The sequence below is a fragment of the Mus caroli genome, unplaced genomic scaffold (genome assembly GCF_978045245.1).
Source record: "Mus caroli unplaced genomic scaffold, Mus_caroli_1 scaffold_4, whole genome shotgun sequence".
In the NCBI taxonomy this organism is placed as follows: domain Eukaryota; kingdom Metazoa; phylum Chordata; class Mammalia; order Rodentia; family Muridae; genus Mus; species Mus caroli.
Window position 1 is genome coordinate 126,894,829 of NW_028227259.1, and position 20,482 is coordinate 126,915,310.

Below are 20,482 nucleotides of genomic sequence, written 5' to 3' on the forward strand. Positions count from 1 at the left end.
GGGAAGCAGAGGCAGGTGGATTTCTGAGTTCAAGGCCAGTCTGGTATACAGAGTTCCAGGACAGCCAGGGCTACACAGAGAAACCCTGTCTCAAAAAACCAAAAAAAAAAAAAGAAAGAAAGAAAGAAAGAAAGAAAAGAAAAGAAAAGAAAAGAAAAGAAAAGAAAAGAAAAGAAAAGAAAAGAAAAGAAAGATAACTGTTTACATACATCCTCTGTATGTACATTTCATACATACACACACACATGTTTACATGCATAGGTGGGTCCTGGGCACACACAGGAGTGCTGGTAGTCATGGTTGCTGGTGGGTTCTGTCAAAGAGCCTAAGGTAGAGGAGTAGGCACATATGTATTGTTTGATTTACTAACTTGGACTTTGTGGGGCAGGTCCACTCCACGCACTTCCTTGACCCCCCAGAGAAACCACTGGCTCCGTGAAGACGAATAGGCTTACTTTGCTCTTCCCCCACCTGGCACATCACTGTCTTTTCCAGCAGCAGGATGCACAGTTCACTGTTTATTGTCCATTGTCCTTGGGCTCATGATGGAAAGAAAAGTTCAGCCAAGCTCGGTGTGGTGGCATTGGCCCACAACACCGGCAGTAGGTAGCCGGAGGAAGGAGGATGGCACCTGTGAGGCTAGTCCAGACTGGAGAATAAGACTGAGCCTCAGAAAAGAAAATCAGAGCCAGGCAGTGGTGGCCCACGCCTTTTATCCCAGTATTCAGGAGACAGAGGCGGGCAGATCTGTGAGTTCGAGGCCAGCCTGGTCTACAGAGTGAGTTCCAGGACAGCCAGGGCCACACAGAGAAACCCTGTCTCAAAATAAAATAAAATAAAATAAAGAAGAGATGAAGAAAATCAGGAGAGAATAAGAAGGAAAGAAAGAAGAGGAGAGGGGGCAGGGGATGAGGGAGGAAGTGGAAGAGGAAGAAAAGAGGTTAGCTCACTTTTTTAACTACATTCTCCACAGCCTGCCTGGATGAGTAAAATTTATCACCCTCCCAAAACTGCATCTGGGTAAACTGAACTGAGTCGAGCTCAGCACAGGCCATTACACCGTGCTGGGGTCCAGCTGGACTGTGGGCGAGGTGACTCTCCAAGTCAGCATGTGTGTGTGTGGGGGGGTCTGTGTCTGACTTCCCTTTGGGACTTTAACCTGCCTTATCCCGTGGTAAACGTGCTTAGCAGATGTGTCCACGCATGTCAGAAGAGGGGGTTCTTGAGACTTCTGTACAGAAGCAGACACACTTTTTAACCTTTGTTTCCTAGACGTTGAAGTATGTGTCCTTTGTGGACGAGCCGCACATTCGCATGGTGGACCAGCAGCTGCTTGGGAAAAGTCTGCAAGTTGTCAAAGGCCAAGAAGTTCCAGTAAGTGAAAACACTGAGTCTTTTTTTAGGAGACTTTTTTTTTTCTCATCAATATAAACACTTGTAGATATTTATATAAATCACAGTTGATGAATTTTAGCAAAATAAACATACCCGAGAATCCAACATCCAGATGAAAAAAATCAGTTCTTTGGGAACTGGTCAGATGGCTCAGAGGGTAAAGGTGGGTTGCTGCCGAGGCTGATGACCCGAGTTGGATTCCTGGGACCCACATGAGAAGGGGAAGAACCAGTTCCAGCAAGTTAGCCTCTGATCCCCCTACATTCGCTGTGGTACACACGCATACACACGCATACACACACATACACACACACACACACATATAAAATGATTTAAAGTTAAATGGTTAGGGTATAGCTCATATTAGAGGGTTTTTTTTGGGGGGGGCGGGTAGAAGTTAAGTTTGGTTAGTTTGTTTTGTTTTGTTTTGTTTTGTTTTGTTTTGTTTTGTTTTGTTTTGTTTTGTTTTGAGACAGAGTCTCTCTATGTAGCCCTGCCCGCCCTGGAACTCACTCTGTAGACCAGGCTGGCCTTGAACTCAAAGATCTGCCTGCCTCTGCCTCCTAACTGCTGGGATTTCGTAGGAGAGAGAGTATTTATCCAGAGAAAAGACAGAGAAAGACTGAATATTCCAAAAGTCCCTTCTATGCCTCTCCTAAATTGCCATCTTCCCTTAAAAATGTCCTCATCCTGCATTTAAAGATTAGGTGTTTGTTGCTCCTCTTTTGAGACAAGACTGCACAGCCTTGGTTGGACTGGAACTTTTATGGAGACCAGACTGACCTAGAACTCAAAGAGCTCTCCGGAGGGCTGGGATTAGAGGTGTGTGCCACCACACCAGTTTAAGGATTGTTGATTCTGGAATTTTATAAAAGTTGACCTGTGCAAGCTGGGTACAGCTGTCTACACCTATAACTTCAGCACTTTCGAGGTTGAGGCAGGGAGGTCACTTGGACCCAGGAATTCAGACCAGCTTGGGAAACCAAATGAGACCGAGGTACAGAGGAAAACTGAACTGTATATAAAGTCTCCTTATGCACGAGGTGGCAAGTCTGACCTGTCACTCAATATCATTTTAGTGAGCTACCTGACACTGCCTATGGGGGTATTTCATTCTCACTTTTGTATAATTTCTGCTTTGTAAGCATTCAGTTTATTTACCCATTTCAGCACAGAAGGGCATTTGGGAAGTTTTGAATATTGGTGGTCGGGGGGTGGGGGTGGCGACAAATGCCAATCACTTCATGATGGCAGACATCCAGCATTCTGTCGGGTGATCACCAGAGAGTCTCGGCTGGCATATATTCAGTGTCGGAGGCTATGAGCAAACAGCCACAAAGCGGCTGCGTTCATCTGTGCTCCCTCACAGTTCCGGTCCTTGGGCACCTTTGCCAGCCATATTGATTTCCTGTGGCCATAACCAATGACCACAAATGAAAATATCATAAACCGTCAGAGCTTACTCTGCCAGTCCGGAGGGTAAACGGCTGAAGCTAAGGTCTTTGCAGGGCATTGGTTCCCCCTGGAGGCTTCAGGGGGGAATCATTTCCCCCCACTCCCCCAGTCCCAGCACTGGCTAGGCCCCCAGCAGGCTGCCTCAATAGTGTGGAATCACAGGATTTTGATTCATTTCCTGTCTCAGCAGACAGCCTGTCTAGTTCTCTCTCTGACACAGGGTTTTGGTGAGCTTTTTTTTTTTTTTTAAGATTTATTTATTGTTATATGTAAGTACACTGTAGCTGTCTTCAGACACACCAGAAGAGGGCATCAGATCTCATTACAAATGGTTGTGAGCCACCATGTGGTTGCTGGGATTTGAACTCAGGACCTTCAGAAGAGTAGTCCATGCTCTTAACCGCCAAGCCATCTAGCCAGCCCTTGGTGAGCTTTTAAGAATGTGGTATCAGATTCCAGAAAATTCCCTTTCATGTTTAGTTTGTCAGAAATTCTTATTCCGAATGGATTTGGAATTTTAAATTATTTTTTTCTACTTCTTTTGAAATAATCAGTGAGGTTTCCTTTTTTTCCCTGTGATGTCATGAATTTCAAGGACTGATCTAAGTTGGGCAATACTGGGGCTTGAGCCTAGGGCCTTGCATATCATAGGTAAATGTGGCACTACTGCATCACACCCCTCTGCGTGTTATTTGGGAACAAAGTCTTGGCGAATGGCTAGGGATGGTCCAAATTGATGAGCCTTGGCTTTCCAGGCTGCTGGGACTTATTGACTTACAAAGGCTAAGGTATGTGTGGAGGTATGTGTGAACGTCTGTACAAGTGTGGTGCACACCAGAAGCTGACACCCCTAGTTTTCCTCAATTGCCCTCCACATTATTGTTTCAAGACAGAGACTCTCATTGAACCTGAGGCTTGCTAATTCCACTAGGCTGGCTGGCCAGACCGGGATCCTCCTGTCTGTGTCCTTGGCACTGGGACCTGAGGTGGACCAGGCTTGACTTGGGACCTAACACAGGTCCTTATGCTTGCATGATCCTATACCTTTCCATTTTAATGTGATGTGCCACTCTTTGTCGTTACTAATGGATTTGATGACATGACTTAGGATTTTTATACCTCATCTTGGGGAGAACTTGATCAAAACCTTCCTTTCTTGTAATATCCTTGTGGAATATGGGTAGAAAGAGAACTACTTAGCTGAGGGTCCTGATAGATCTCTGTAGTCCAAGCGTTTGTGAGGTACAGGTGGGAATACCAGGAGATCAAGACCAGCCTTACATAGTTTTTGGGATCAACCTGGGCTACAAGAAACTGTCTCAAAAAAAAAAAGTTTGAATCTGTAACCATTCACCATTTTATGGTGCATAATTCAGTGATGTCCCATATGTCACAATGCTATTCAGTCAAGGCTACCAACTCCTGTATCTTCTCAGAAAGAAATCCTTTACCCATCAAGCAGCCACTTCCCATTCCCAGTTGCTCCTGTTAACCACTCGCCTACTTCCTACTGGCCAGCTTCCTCTCAAAATTCTGCATAAGATGGGTCCTATACCATGTGACCCTTTGTAGCACTTCTGTCACTTAGCACTGCTTTTTCCAGGCTCATCTACATTGCTTTGGGTGCCTGTTTCAGTCTGTTTTGTGGCTTGATAGTAGTATTCTTGGATAGACAGGCTGCCTGGATAGATCAGGGTCTGCTTACCCACCCACTGGCTGGTGGATGCTGGCGTTGTTTCGGCCTTTTGGCTATTATGAACAGTGCCGCTATAACTGTTCCCATACACAAACTAGACAGTTTGAATGTATTTGACTCGAGTCTTCATCCAGGGAATAAAGGCATATGTCACAAAGACCAGGCATGGCTATTCTGGCAACTTCTTTGGGAGATGACAGATGGCTATGCCAGTAGAGAGAGTCTGGCAGGCATGGAGAGTGTAGGAATGAATCAATGAATGTTTGCTATCTACTGTGCTCTGCCCCGGGCACCAAGGAAATGCAGCAGATAAACAGAGTTCCTGCTTTCCCATGGAAGACAACAGTCAACCAGCAGACATACTAACTAGTTAGATCTTTTCAGAAGGGGGCCAATTCCATGAAGAAGGCAGTCCACTATCTTTTTTTTTTTTTTTGGTTTTTTTTTTTTGGTTTTTCGAGACAGGGTTTCTCTGTGTAGCCCTGGCTGTCCTGGAACTCACTCTGTAGATCAGGCTGGCCTCGAACTCAGAAATCCGCCTGCCTCTGCCTCCTGAGTGCTGGGGTTAAAGGCCTGTGCCACCACTGCCCAGCTGCAGTCCACTATCTTGATGTGAGAGAATCTCCCAGGAAGAGCCCCACCCTCAGAAGGCAGCCAGGACAAGAGGCCCTGTTCCATTTGACAGCTGCCTTTTCTGAACTTTCATTTTCCAAAGATAAGCATCTATACTACAAGAGGTTCTTAGCAGGCTTAACAGCAGCCCAGCCCTGATACAGACATTTGATAAGTGGTAGCTGCGCCAGATACCGTAATACTGAATGCGATTATGTCGGTTGATAGAGCTACCGAACTTATCACTTGAGGGGTTGTCATTGCTGATGCATCTGGAAACTTGACTTTTTCAGAGACCCCAGATGGACTTCTCAGACCTGTCTAAGCTGTCCCTATCTCTCCACGACTCACCCCCAATTCCTGGACAATCTGAAGAAATCCAGCTGCTCCATGAAGAGGTGGCCCCTAGGTCCGGGGACAGCCCGAGTTGGTGCCAGTGTGGAAATTGCCTCCCGTCTCGCCTACCGGAGCAACGCAGGGCCCTGGAGGAGCTGTGCTGCCGGAGGAAGCCGGGGCGGTGCATCACCACCTCCAAGCTCTTCCATAAGCTCGTGCTGTCCCGAGACGCCCTGCAGCTCCTCCTGCTTTACCAGGATCCCTTGCTGGTGCTGGGGGAAGAGGCCACCAACAGTAGGCTGCGACACTGTGCTTACAGGTGCTACACCACCTGGCGCTTCAGCTCCCAGGACATAGCCGACTTTGCCATTCTGCCCAGCTGCTGCCGCTGGAGGATCCGGAAAGAGTTCCCCAAGACCGAGGGGCAGTATAGTGGCTTCAAGTATCCCTACTGATGGTACAGCTGCCACATCATGGTGGCTCACAATACAGCTTCCCTTGGAAAGACCTAGAGACACGTTTTCAGCCCACGGGAACTTAAGGTTTGCTCCCTCGTAAGCTGTGTTGAAGAAGAGCTGATTAGACCAAGGGCGAGCTCGCAAACCCTTCTCCACGTGCATGAGAACCGGATGCAGATCTGAGCCTGCAGCCTGACCCTGGTCTGCGGCGCCACCCTCAGCTTAAAATGTGTACATAGGCTCCTCATATCCCAACCTCCCCGACCTACTTTCTCTGAACTAGCACTGTGGAGATGGTGAAGGTGTTCTCTCCCGTCCACGTTTACACGGCTCCATGGATGCAAAGGTGCAACCCCGAAAACCAAACCTTTAGAGATTTGAGAGTACTCTGAGAAATTAAATATGGCCGCAAGTTCTTTGACATCCTCCGCAACCCAACCCATAAGACCCAAAGGTGGTTTTTTCTCTCCTCTCATCCGGTAGCAGATGTGACGTTACATCTCTTATTTGGGGCCCTTGTTTTAAGAGGCTAGCAACTTCTGATTCCTATGCTTAGAACTCTTGCTGAGAGGAAGCCAGCCCAAGTTAAGAGTCTGACAATAAGAGCTTCTCCGCTGTGAAGAAGTCCAAGCAGCTCTAATAAGGCGAAGTACCCAATCCGAGCCAGCTCGTCACCTCTAAGTGCAGTTACCACACAGGGAGAGAAGCTGCCACTTTCAGGTGATTTCAGATCCGTGACTTAAACTGCAGGAGACGACTGCCCAGTCAGCCCCAAGGACCACTCTGCTGCCTTAAGTCATTTGGGGGAGGTGGGTTGTCACACAGCAATAGGCAACTGGGACAAGAGATGCTGAGGCCCGGAGTTGCTACAAAATAAAACAACTATTTCTATTGGGCAGCTGTAAGGGGTCACATTAACCAGACTAGAAGCCATCAAATCTAACTGCATACAAGTTACAGTCTGACCTGCATTGCTCTCCTGTGGTTCCAAGTCACTAGTATTGTGTGACACCGGTTGGTAAAAGCTGCCTCTGTGCCTTTCACGTCCCGGACTGTACAGCCAATGAGTCCGAGGCAATCTGAACGCTCCTTTAGAAAGTAGCCCAAGCTGCGAGGAGGGGAGTCAACCCATGCTCAGAAGGCCGACTCAGGAAGGTTAGGCACTCTAGGCCAGCCTGAGCTACATCCATGACATACCATGTCTTTATTTTTTATTTTTGTAAGATTTATTTTATGTTTGAGTGTTTAGCCTGCACCCATGTGCGTGCCTGGTCCCGGTGGGGGTAAGAAGAGAGTGTCGGACCCCCTGGAACTGGAACTGCAGGTGGTTGGGAGCCACCATGTTGATGTTGGGAAGTGAACTTGAGTCCTCCACAATAGCAACAAGGGCTCTTAACTACTGAGCCATCTCTCCATCTTCAAAACCATGTCTTAAAATCATAATCATGATAATTAGAAAAGGGAGGGGAAGAGAGGCTAGGGAGATGGTTCCATGGATTGGAGCATTTTCTCCTCAAGCATGAGGACCTATGTCACAGCAGCCACATAAAGTCTGGATGTGGCCTGTCACCATGGCTTGGCGGGGGCGGGGGGTGGGGGTGGGAAAAGAGCTTGCCTTGCAATCTGATGACCTTGAAACCCATGGTGAAACTAGAGAGCCATGTTCTCTGACTTTCACATGAGCCACACACATACACTCATACACACACACACACACACACACATCATACATGCACACTAATAATAAATAAAATAGATGTAATTTTTAAGGAAAGCCAGTGCCCTTCACCGTTTTCTACAACCACTAAACATGGACGAGGGAACCTTCACAGGTTTGGGGTCCTGCCTCGGGATTTCATTTTGATAGTTGTCTTTTTCTTCTAGACCTAGATACTTGTTTCTCACAGAACAGAGACTTTGAGTATTATGAGATGCCATGGCTGACTCTAAAACTTGCGATTTTGAGGCGTCTAAGATCAAGAAGCCATGCTCTCAATGGAGAGGGTAGGGCTGAGGCGCCTTGGTGAAGGAGGCCCATGCTCACAAGCCTAACAGATGACCTCAGACGGATGACCTCGGTTCCATCCTCGGGACCCACACAGTGGAGACTCCCACAAACTGTCCTCCGACTTCCACATGCAAGCATGGCATGTGTCCACTCCTAGTCTCCCAGTAAATGAATTTAAGTCCATTTTCACTGTATTTTTGTTTGTTTTTGTTTTTGTTGTTCTTTTTCAAGACTGGAAAGCCCTGGCTGTCCTGGAATTCATGTGTAGACCAGGCTGGCCATGAACTCAGAGATCCCACCTGCCTCTGCCTCCCGAGTGCTGGGACTAAAGGGTGTAGCACCACCACCAGGCTCAGAGATATTTTTTAAAAGTAGACTGTATTTGACTTCAGAGTTGAGCTTTTTACTCCAAGCATTCTATGGAAGAGCTACAGGCTTCCCTCCCTGTAGCCTCCCAGTCTCTACACCTTTATCTTTGATGCTTGCTTCCGAGTGTACTTATGTTGCCTTGCTAAGGCTTCAGACAGTGACTGACCACTGGACTCTTCTAGCGTTTCCTTGTGCCTTTGGCCACTGGTGCTCTCCTGAGGGTGACATGTCACTCTGTGGATAAAAATGATGCTTTCTTCAGCAGCAATGATATTTGCATCTTTATTTTTGGTCTACTGCGTGGGCAATGCCGTGGTCTGAGGCCGTGAGCAGTTCATTTCGCAGGGTAAAGTTCTTTTTTTTTTTTTGGTTTTCGAGACAGGGTTTCTCTGTATAGCTCTGGCTGTCCTGGAACTCACTCTGTAGACCAGGCTGGCCTCGAACTCAGAAATCCGCCTGCCTCTGCCTCCCGAGTGCTGGGATTAAAGGCGTGCGCCACCACGCCCGGTAAAGTTCTTGTTGTTAGATGCATTCTGTTCTGTCAGTTGCCCAGTAGCCATGCCTTCCTTGGTCAGAACTGAGAGCAGCTTCCTGACGCAGCCCGACTGACTTCCTGGACAACTGAGGGTGGATTTCACTTCTCTCTTTAAAGGGAACCATCTTCTAAACTCTTCCTAATTTCGTGTAAGGGTGTTTTTTTTAAAACTGTTTCATAATAAAACTTGATTTCAATTCATTTATTTAAGTCTTCTCTTTGATTCCTTCGTTTCAGAAGAGTCCCAAATCTTAATGAATTCATTCACTTTCCCAGTGACAGGTGATGTTATTCCTCCCAGGGAATAAAGAGCACAGACAATGACCAGATGATTTGAGCGATGAAAACTTGTAACCTGTGGTGCATATCATGATCAAGGCAGGTGATGCTCCAAGGTCCCTTAATGGGAGAATTTGACATTCTGCCCTACCCGAGGAAGGAACGATTTAGCTAAAACATGCAGAGAAACTCCTAGTTAACTAGAATTCCAAATGGGGCAGTAGAGCATTCCAGGTAGTGATAACAGCATGTGTCCTACCGGGGGTCCTTGTCACAAGCCTGATAAAGAGTATGCTAAAATAGAGTGGTAGCCATGCATTCAGTTTAATCTAGAGCCTAGTAAGATCTCATTTAACATGTAAAAACTCACTCTGAACCAGGCCTGGTAGCACACTCACCTCAAGTACTTGGAGGCAGAGGCAGGCGGATTTCTGAGTTCGAGGCCAGCCTGGTCTACAAAGTGAGTTCCAGGACAGCCAGGGCTACACAGAGAAACCCTGTCTCAGGAAGAAAGGAAGGAAGGAAGGAAGGAAGGAAGGAAGGAAGGAAGGAAGGAAGAAAGAAAGAAAGAAAGAAAGAAAGAAAGAAAGAAAGAAAGAAAGAAAGAAAATGTGAGTGAATGTAGATAAAGTTTTAGTTTTTATTTCAGTCTTTCCTAAAACTTTTTCCACTTCTTACCGTGCTCCTCTCAGAAAGCCACAAAAGGGCAAGCATCCAGAAAAAAGGAGGGACGGCTCTGGTGTGCTTTGATTTTAGAGATGTCCCCATCCCGGGCTGGACACTGAGTTTCAGGCCAGGGATGGACACGTGCATCACGTGGAGAAATGAAAAGCAGTCAACAGAACCCCCCAGTGCATCCCTGCTCACTGATGGAATTGACCAAATCTCATTCTCCCTCAGAATTGGGTCTCTTGTTGTAGTTAGCATCATCAGTTGTCAAGGGGACACAGCAAAAAGTCATCTGAGAGGAAAGCCTCAATCCAGGAATGGACTAGATCAGACTGGCTTGTGGGCTTGCCTGTGGGGGACTGTCCGGGTCACTCGTAGATGGGGGAGGGCACAGCCCACTGTGGGCAATACAATCCCTAGGCAGGTGGTCCTGGGCTGTACAAGAAAGCTAACTAAGCCTGAGCCTGTGAATGTGGGAGCCAGAATCAGTGTTCCTCCCTGGTCTCTGCTCAGGACGTCGTTTTCTGATGGATCACAACCTCCCCAAGTTGCGCTAGGTCAAGAGCATTTTATCACGGCAACAGAGAGACTGGAACTGCTCTTCACCCTCTAGACACTGCAAACCCTGCTTTAAATTAAAAAAAGGCCCACGTGGCCCTGATGGCGTGTGGTGACCTCCTCTCTTGAGTTGTTCTGTGAGTACCCGTGGGTAATGAACTGTGGCTGATCTTAGCCGGTCAGTGCTGGGTGTTGTGTGGTTGTGGGTTTTTTCCCTATTATCTCACAGAGCACGTGATCCCAGTTTTCAAAACTGGAAGCTCAAAGAGCAGCAGACTCTGTATATTCAACTATAATCCTGGGAGCTTAACAGGCCTGTGAGTTGTGGGCGGGGCCCCACTAGCTGGAGCAAAGGAACACATCTAGCAAGAGAAGAAGAGCTGTTCCCATCCAAACCATGGCGTGAACCAGGTGCGATCCCACCGAGACCTGACCCATTCTCCAGACTGGAAAGAACATAAATGAAGACCGAACTGGGTGGCGGGGGGAGGATTGGAGAAGAATCTTAAAAGAGAAAGGACTGAGGGAATTGAACAAATTGTAACGCCACTGAGAGCCACGCCTGGGCTGTCAGGGATCGAGAGGAGGAGAGCTGTGACTTAGGCATATCCTTGGGTGAGATTTGCTAGCACAGCCCTGCAGTCCAAGCATGCAAGAGGCTAAGGCAGAGAAACTCAACGTTAAGGCTAGGCTAAATTACATAGATGGGCCTGTCTCGAAAGAAAAGGGGGTGGGTGGTGGCTGGGATGTCTGTAATTCCAGCCTTGGAAAGCAGAGACAGCAAGTTCCCGGAGCAAGCTGGCCAGTGAGACTGTTTCAGTGAGCCTTGGGTTTGACTGAGAGGCCCCACCTCTGTGAATTAAGATAAAAGGGAAGCCAAGGCTGAGTCTCCACATCAACCCTGGGCCTCCACCGGCTTAAGCACGCACACATATGCCTACAAGCATGCAAAATATGCAAAAACACACAGACAGAAGATGGGAGAAGGGGAAGAGAAGAACACTCTTGGGCTGGGGATTTAGCTCAATGGAAGAGAGAAAGAGAAAATACCATATGGAAAGCCCTGAGTTCAAGTCCCAGCACTGCAATTAACAGCCCTAGGGACACTGGTGGAATGGGGAACCCTAGAGAGGAGACATCACTTAGAAATCTGCTGGGGGGCTGGTGAGATGGCTCAGTGGGTAAGAGTACCCGACTGCTCTTCCAAAGGTCCGGAGTTCAAATCCCAGCAACCACATGGTGGCTCACAACCATCCGTAACGAGATCTGACGCCCTCTTCTGGTGTGTCTGAAGACAGCTACAGTGTACTTACATATAATAAATAAATTTTTAAAAAAAGATTTGCTGTATTAGAAAGAAAGAAAGAAAGAAAGAAAGAAAGAAAGAAAGAAAGAAAGAAAGAAAGAAAGAAAGAAGATAAAGAAAGAAATCTGCTGGGATCGGAGGAACCTCTCCTCTGTAGGCAGCCAGGAGGCAGCCCTGGATCACACTGGCCAGACCTGAGTATATATATGAGACCTCAAAGCCCCTCCTCCATCCCTCCTCCATCCACAGTGACACACTTCCTCTAACAAGGCTACACCTCCTCCAGTAAGGCCACACCTCCTAATACCGCCACTCCCTGGGCCAAGCATATTCAAACCACCACATTCCACTCCCTGGCCCCCATAGGCTTGTTCACATACATGAGTCTGTGGCGGCCATACCTAGCCATAGCATAATGCAAAATACAGTTAGTTCAGTTTCGAAAGTCCTCATAGTCTATCGCGGTCTCAACAACGTTTAAAAGTTCAAAGTCTCTTCTGAGAGTCATGCAATCTCTTAACTGTAATCTCCTGTAAATCAAAAATCAGGTCACATACTTCCAACATCACAGGATATCTGTTACCATTCTAAAATGTCATAGTGAGGAAATACTGGACCAAGAAGCAAGACCCCCACACCAGATGTGCAAACTCTAAACTCTGCTTCTCTATGGCAGATGTTCAACTCCTTTCATCTTTGTTGACTGCAGCACAATTCCTTCTCTTGAGCTGTTTCCACTCCCTGTTAGCAGCTTTCCTTGGCAGGCATCCCGTGACTCTGGCATCTCTAACATCTTGGGGTCTCCAAAGCAACTTCAACTTCACAGCTTCTTGTTCCAATGTCTGGGATCCACACATGATTTTCTGGGTTTCTCCAAAAGGGTTGAGTCACTTTTCCACCTCTGCCCTCTGTAGCACTTTGGGCTCTGCCTGTCTCCACTCCACTGCTACTGCTGTTCTTGGTGGTCATCTCGTGGTACTGGCATCTCCAAAACACTGCAACTAGGCTTCACCAATAGCCTCTCATAGGCTCTCTTCATGGTGTCAAGTCTCAACTTCTTTGCATGACCTCTTCAGTCCTGGGCCTTCAACTCCCACTAAGGCTGCACCTTCACCAATGGCCTCCTTTGGCCTCTCACAGTGCCAAGCCTCAGCCACTCTTCCTGACCCCTTCATGCCTTCAAAACCAGTACCACCTGGGTAATTCTTCTACATTATCAAGTCCAGTTGCCAGCATAAAGTTTATCTCTGGAACACAGCTTCTTTGTGCTCTCAGAAAACACTTTCCAGAAGATTTCACCTCATCGATGCTGGTCTCTTCGTAATCACCACTAATTTCTCTCTCTCTCTCCCCTCTCTCTCTCTCTCTCTCTCTCTTTCTTTTTTTTTTTTCTTTTTTTTTTTTTTTTTTTTTTTTTTCAAGACAGGGTTTCTCTGTGTAGCCCTGGCTGTCCTGGAACTCACTCTGTAGACCAGGCTGGCCTTGAACTTAGAAATTCGCCTGCCTCTGCCTCCCAAGTGCTGGGATTAAAAGCATGTGCCACCACGCCCGGCTTCACCACTAATTTCTTAGCACCAGCTAACCAACATCAATTGTCCCAGTAACTCCCCCTTCTACTCGTGACTCTAAAGCCAGAGCCACATGGCCAAAGCTGCTAAATTCTGCTGCTTGCTGGGGCTGGAACATGACCCCCTTGTTCTATTACATCTTGACCAGTTTTAGGTTTTCTGTGATTTCCTTTACTGCCTAAGCGTGGCTGTCCTGGAACTTGCTCTGTAGACTGACTTTGAACTCCTCCTCCTAACAGTGAACAATACCCCCTAATAGTGCCACTTCCCATGGGCCAAGCACATTGACACTATCACTACTGGTAAATCTGTCAGCAAGGCCAGTCCGGAACACATAGTGAGGCACTGTATTTAAATAGATAACACACAAAGAAAGAAAAACAAATCTTATCTTTAACACTTGAAATGACTATTCTTGGTTGTCAACTTGACTACATCGGGAATTAACTAAAACCCCAAAGTGGAGGGCACACCTGTGAATCCTTTGTAGTTTATGTTGAAGTGGGAAACTCTACCTCTAATCCGGATCTTTGAGACAGAAAGCCGCACCTTTAATCCGGATAATTTGAGCTGAGCAAACCAAACTCTAATCTGGGCCATGCTTCCTGCTGAAAACCTATTAAAAAACCAAGGAAGAAGGAAGCTTTATTTCTTGCTTGCCTTGCTAGCTGTACTGCGTCATTATCATAGATACTTTACATAGAAGGGCGGGGCAGACTGTAAATCCTGTTACTGTAGAGGACTCCGACTAATTCAACACTAAATACACATTTAGGTGGACGAGGAAACGGCCTGGCTCTTCATTGGCACATGAATATAGCATGGAAAAGGACAAATTCAATCCTCAAGAGATTGCAGAAAAGGTTAGTGGATTCCTGTATCCAGAAGTCAAACAAAGGCTCTCTTGCAAATTTTCCTATATGAATTTGGTTTGTGTAGGTCAACAAAATTGTGCTGAGCAAGCACTATTTGACAGAACTGCATCCTTACCCTTAGTTCTTATTGTTCTGCGTGTTTATAGGTGTGCTGTTCATGTGTGTGGCATAGATACATATACACACTCAGGTGCTCCTGGAGGCTACGGGATTGAGACTAGGTGTCCTCGCTCTCTGCCGTGCTCCCTTGAGACAGGATATCTATCTCATGGAGCCGTGACTTGGGCTGGCTACCAGTAAGCCCCAGCAATCCCCCTCTCTACGCCCATAGCACTGGGTTTACAGGCCCAGCTGCCACCATGCCTGGCTTTTTACATGGCTTTTGTGGGTTGGCCCTCAGGACTTCACACTTGCTCAGCCAGAGCCCAAACCTGCTGAACCATCTCCCCAGCCCCAAGACCTCTGCTATGTAGCACAGGCTAGCCCTTGAACTCGGCTCCTCGTGACTCATGCTCCTGAGTGTTGGGGTTACAGACATGCACCATCGCAGCCTGCGGTGTGACAAATAATTCTGAATACAAAAATCTAACACTTGAGTTTAGTGATCCCATAAAGAACTGTAGAATTGTCTTATGAGTCGTCAGTTCGGCTTCTAGGTACATGCCCTACAGCTGAAGGCGATCATTCTGGACTATCTGAGCAGCAATGGCCACAGCAGCTAATAAGTAAAATCAAGCAGGAGCTGGGAGGAGCTGGGGAAGGGAACCATATGGTGGAAATATATTGTAAAAAAGTTATTAAAAAAATAAATAACAATTTTTTTTTTTTTTTTTTTTTTTTGGTTTTTCGAGACAGGGTTTCTCTTTATAGCCCTGGCTGTCCTGGAGCTCACTTTGTAGACCAGGCTGGTCTCGAACTCAGAAATCCACCTGCCTCTGCCTCCCGAGAACAATTTTTTTTAAAGTAAAAACAACCTAAAGGAATGAGGGGACTTTCTTTTTTTTTTTTTTTTTTTTTTTGGTTTTTCGAGACAGGGTTTCTCTGCATAGCCCTGGCTGTCCTGGAACTCACTCTGTAGACCAGGCTGGCCTCGAACTCAGAAATCCGCCTGCCTCTGCCTCCCGAGTGCTGGGATTAAAGGCGTGCGCCACCACGCCCGGCATGAGGGGACTTTCTTTTTGAGACAAGGTGGCACTGTGTAGACCAGGCTGGTCCATAACTCACTATGTAGATCAGGCTGGCCTTGAACTCACAGGATACTTCTACTTCCTCCTCCTCCACCTCCTCCCCACTTCCCATTCCCTTCCTTTTCTTTTACATTTTCTTCCTTTTCTTCCCTTCTGAGTCTCAATCCTAGGTTTGGCTCAGTTTGAATGCTATCTATGTATATTGCACATTAACATATTTCATTGGGAAAATAGTCTACTGGAAACTACATCTCTGCCAGGAAGCCAGGTAAGGGGGAGAAATGGAACATTCTAAGAAAGACAGAGCTGGCCGGGCGTGGTGGCGCACGCCTTTAATCCCAGCACTCGGGAGGCAGAGGCAGGCAGATTTCTGAGTTTGAGGCCAGCCTGGTCTACAAAGTGAGTTCCAGGACAGCCAGGGCTATACAGAGAAACCCTGTCTCAAAAAACAAACAAACAGAGAGAAAGAAAGAAAGAAAGAAAGAAAGAAAGAAAGAAAGAAAGAAAGAAAGAAAGAAAGAAAGAAAAGAAAGAAAGAAAGAAAGAGCAGAAACTTACAGAGATGGGCTAAACCAGTGGTGAGGAAAGTATAGAAATTTTACTTTTGGCTTTGTTGGTGTGGATTGCAGGCTAACCCTGAGGTACTGATTCGGTCCTCATCCTGCAATTCCTCAGATAAGATACAAAGGACAAAGTCCGCAGAGGTCAGCTCACTGTCTGTGAGCCAAACTGGTAGGCAGCTGTGTCCTGTGGACTCCTGTGATTATCTGGAGTAGCCTTTGTTTGCTTGGGCTCACCTGGATTGGCCCCTGTGACCTGCAACAGCAGCGTGACTCTATGACCAAACACAAAGGAATCCCATCTTGCTCGAGCAAAGCCAGAATACCACAGCCAAGACTTGAAAGATGGGAGGATTCATTGCCTGTAGCAGGCAAAGAGACCACATGGTTGTTTCCAAAATGATACCCTTGTGGGACAAAGATGTATAAGGTTGGGCTGGCGAGATGGCTCATCGGGTAAGAGCACTGACTGCTCTTCCGAAGGTTTTGAGTTCAATTTTCAGCTGTGTCTGAAGTCAGCTACAGTGTACTTATATATAATAATAAAAAATAAATTTTGGGGTCAGAGAGCTAAGGAATACATTCTTGAATATGCTCAGTTTAAGGGCATAACTTTAAAAAGAAAAGACAGTAGAAGAAATGTAGAGTGTGCTCACCTTAAAGTCCTAGAGAACCATGTAAAAGATCAAAGGGCTGGACAGTAATGCCTCTCACCATGCTCCCCGAAGTTGTCTGTTTGATTTTCATTTTAGGTACGGGTGCTTTGCCTGCGTGTACATATGTGTGCCTGATGCCATCAGATATCAGAAGGAAGGGGTCGGATCTACCGGATCTGGAGTTACAGATGATTGTAAACCACCATGTTGGTGCTGGGAACCGAACCCAGGTCCTCTCAAAAACAGCAAGTGGTCGTAACCATTCAGCCATTTCTCCAGCCTGGTTTGTTCTTGTTGTTTTTTGTTTTCGTTTCACTTCTTGAGTGGATATGGCTATCTCGCCTTGCACACATATCTGTGCACCGTGTGCATGCCTGACGCCTATGGAAACAGCATGGGCATCCAGAAGACAGCATGGCTAGATTCCCTGCATCTGGGGTTATGGCCAGTTGTGGGCTCCCATGTGAGTGCTGGGAACCAAACCTGGGCTCTCTGGGAGAGCAGCAAGTTCAATTAACGACTGAGCCATCTCTCCAGCCCCATTAGCATTTTGTTTGCTTTTAAGCATATCTTATTTACATTGTGTGTGTGTGTGTGTATGTGTGTGTATTCACATGTACCATGGTATACACACGTGGAAGTTAGAGGACAACACATGGAGTCGGCTCCCTCCTTCCACCATGTGGGGTCTGGAGGCAGAACTTGGTTGCCCAGAACTTGGTGACAAATGCCAGAGGTGACCCTGAGCCATCCCTCTGGCCCTGCCAGAAAGTCTTAGCTAAAATAAAGAAGAGGTATCTTTGAAGGTGCATTAGCAGCAGAGGCTGCCCCTAAAGGTGCTTGTCTTGCTTGCTTGGCAGGTTGGGAAACTGCTGCACCAGTCAGTACACTAGGTTATTACTGTGTTTTGCCAGGTGAAGACTTTTGAATGGGGCCCAAAGGCCTCATCAAAAAAAGGGCTGGGATGGACTGTCCTGGAGATGAAGGAGGCACCTTGGGGAAAGCAGGGACGGCCGAGGCAGCTGCCTCAGGAACAGATCCACACAGGGATAGGAAGCAGAAACGGGTGATTAGAGCCAGCAGAAGGTTTTAGAAGAAGGGGGAGTGCTTTTGGGAAACTGACTTCAAACTAACTTGGATCTGTAAAAGCCTACAGTTACAAAATAAATAATTGGATGGGTAAGTGGGTTTTGTTTTACAATGGGATTGATGAGACAAATTCCTTTCAATCGCATTTGAATATAGGTCTGACTCTTCTTCCTTTGCTTTGAGATAGGGACCAAGACCCTTTGAAAGCAACTCTTACAAAGGAAGACATTCAATTGGGGCTGGGTTACAATTCCAGAGGTTTAGTCCATTATCATCATGGTGGAAAGCATTTGGCAGACTGACCTGGTGCTGAAGGAGGAGCTGAGAGTTCTAGATCTTGATCTGCAGGCAGCAGAAGATGGCCATACTAAGCCTAGCTTGAACACATCTTACCTCAATGCCTACCTTCACTGTGACACACTTCCTCCAACAAGACCACACCCACTCCAACAAGACCACACCCACTCCAACAAGGCCACGCCCACTCCAACTAGGTGATTTTTTTTTCCTTCCTAATAGTGCCACTCCCTATGATCCAAGCGTTTAAATACGCGAGTCTATTGGAGCCATTCCCATTCAGACCCACACAGCATGTAACCCGGACTGAACTGGATGGAACTCGCTGCCTTGCTCAGCCTGGTCCTGAACTCACAATACCCCTTCAAAGACGAGCTATCCAGAGTTCTGCTCTGGGCTACAGAGACCTGTCTAGAGTTCATCTTGGTTTTCTTATTTGTGAAAGGGAAGGACCTTGTCTGAATATGATCTCTTGGGTATTCTCTATCCTAAAATGTTCTTTCCACTGGGAAAAAGAGTTCTATTTATACTTGACACACACATGTGTGTGTGTGTGTGTGTGTATGATTAATAGATATTTCATATCAAAGGTGATGAAAACACTATAAGTCAAAACCAGTAGACAAAACTAAAGGGGTGCTTCCAACAGACAGAAGCCTGCGGCTCTACAGAGTTCATAAGGAGACTGGAAAGCTGAAAGAAGTAATCTCATTATTAGCTTCACACACTGAAGAACAGTGGGACAACTGTAGGAAATCAAAGGGAAAGAAACTAGGGGGGAAGTCCGTGAAGTAAAAATTTCATAAAACAAAATTAAAGCTGATCTCCTAAAAGGACAATTATGGTAGAAGGCTTGTAGAGGTGTATCTAGGGAAAAACACAGAAGAGACTTTTTAAAGTACCAAGACTTACAAACACTCACGGTGAGGACATGAGCGGGTTTTCCCTGACGACTCTGGTTTATCTGCATGGTCCGCTGTCTGCCTCTTGGCACTGAAAGAAAAGCTCACTCAGACAAGGACCTTTTGTCTCCTTGGTTCACAGAGAAACCGAGGCCCAGCAGTGGCTAGCACGGGCCACCGCTGAGCATCTGCTGAATACATGCACGCATGTCTCCACGAGGCTGACATACTGAGGCTGTGCGGGCTCTTCCTAAAGGAGCTGTTTCTGTTTGTCTCTGGCAGCTCCACCCAGCTAGAGCAGAAAGTGGATTATGAGAAAGGTCAAAGGACCAGAGCCCATCAAGGGCTCATTGTCACCAGACCTTGGCTGTTGCTCAGAGCCACTCAGAGAACTATGAATGCCTGGCTCAGAGAGACACAACCGGGCATATCATAAGTCAGAGACGCAAAGAAGGAAAATAAGAGGTTTCTGAAATTTTTTAAACACTGAATTACTATATAATCAAGTAAATGTATGCCCAAGCAGATACCGAAAAGAACAAAAACCGGATTCAAGGGCTTCCGTGGGCTGTGCTCATAGCAGCATTGCTTATAAAGCGGGGAAACAAGCCAGTGTCTATCAGTGAATCACTGGATAAACAACCTGTGACGTAGCCACCCAATGGAATGACATTCAGTCGTGTAAAGGGCAGAATATTGATTCATACTAAACTGTGGATGAATCTCAAAACACAGTGCTGAATGAAAAAACATGCCAGGACACACATCACAAATCTATTTATAGGAAAAATCCAGAATATTCAGACTAGATTAATCCACGGGAACAGAGAGAAAGCAGATTGTGGGTTGTCAGTACCCAGGGGACAGGGAAACGGGGACTGACGACTGCTTCATGGGACTGAGGCTTCTGTTAGGGTAACAAGGCTTAGCTTGGTGGCACACGTTTGTAATCTTAGCACTCAGGCCAAGGCTAAGGCAGGAGGGTTACAAGTTCAAGGCCAGCCTGGGACACATAGAGAAACCTCGTCTCAAAAAAAGCCTAATTTAATACTTACATTCTGAGGAATGGATAGTAGGAAAACACTAGCCCTTATTTCCCATTATCAAACCATCATGTTTCTGTAGGAGCAGAATTCTGTGTTTACAGAAAAAAAAAAACACACCGAAATTTATCATATACAAGAGCCTCTCATCTGAGATATTTCAGGCAGTTGTTATTTTGCACCAAATGGCTCCAGGGCACTAGAGGGGCTTCCATTAAGCTGTGCCAAGCAGCAACATCGGATGCTGCTAGAAGTGCCTTGGATCCTAACATGATTCTTTTGAATTAATTTGACATTGGCACATGCGTGTTCAGAAACCTTCTACTGTTGGCAAATATTTACAAACCCCACATGGAACTCTGTAATTCCTGTAGAATAATGACCATAGTTTAAGAAGCTAAGAGTCTAGAATGTAAGTTCTTCTGATAGCCTGTTAATATTTTTTTTCATTCAAGTGTTGAAAAGAACGGAGTTGTTTTGAAAACAAAGGTTTTCAACCAAGAATTGCTTATTCTAGTTCAACAATAGAAAAATCTAAATGCCATAACTACTGATGGAAATTTTTTTTAGATTTATTTATTTATTTATTTATTTATTATATGTGAGTACACTCTAGCTGTCTTCAGACA

At 46.3% G+C, this 20,482-nt stretch overlaps 1 protein-coding gene and 1 long non-coding RNA gene across 3 annotated transcripts in view; one reads left to right on the forward strand and one right to left on the reverse strand.

Moving 5' to 3' along the window:
* P2rx7 (purinergic receptor P2X 7) overlaps positions 1-9,029 on the forward strand; it is a 39,949-nt gene extending 30,920 nt beyond the window's left edge. For both annotated transcript variants that reach the window (XM_021162383.3, XM_029477986.2), the window contains exons 12-13: positions 1,273-1,374; positions 5,452-9,029. In XM_021162383.3, coding sequence (XP_021018042.1) covers positions 1,273-1,374; positions 5,452-5,949 — 600 coding nt within the window. In that variant the 3' untranslated portion in view covers positions 5,950-9,029. The remainder of the gene's footprint in view (positions 1-1,272; positions 1,375-5,451) is intronic.
* LOC110294272 (uncharacterized) overlaps positions 1-18,005 on the reverse strand; it is a 51,228-nt gene extending 33,223 nt beyond the window's left edge. Inside the window, exons 1-2 of the long non-coding RNA XR_002377929.3 lie at positions 17,915-18,005; positions 13,760-13,860 (exon numbers count right to left, since the gene is read on the reverse strand). This is a non-coding gene — a long non-coding RNA (uncharacterized LOC110294272). The remainder of the gene's footprint in view (positions 1-13,759; positions 13,861-17,914) is intronic.
* Between the last annotated feature and the right edge of the window lie 2,477 nt (positions 18,006-20,482).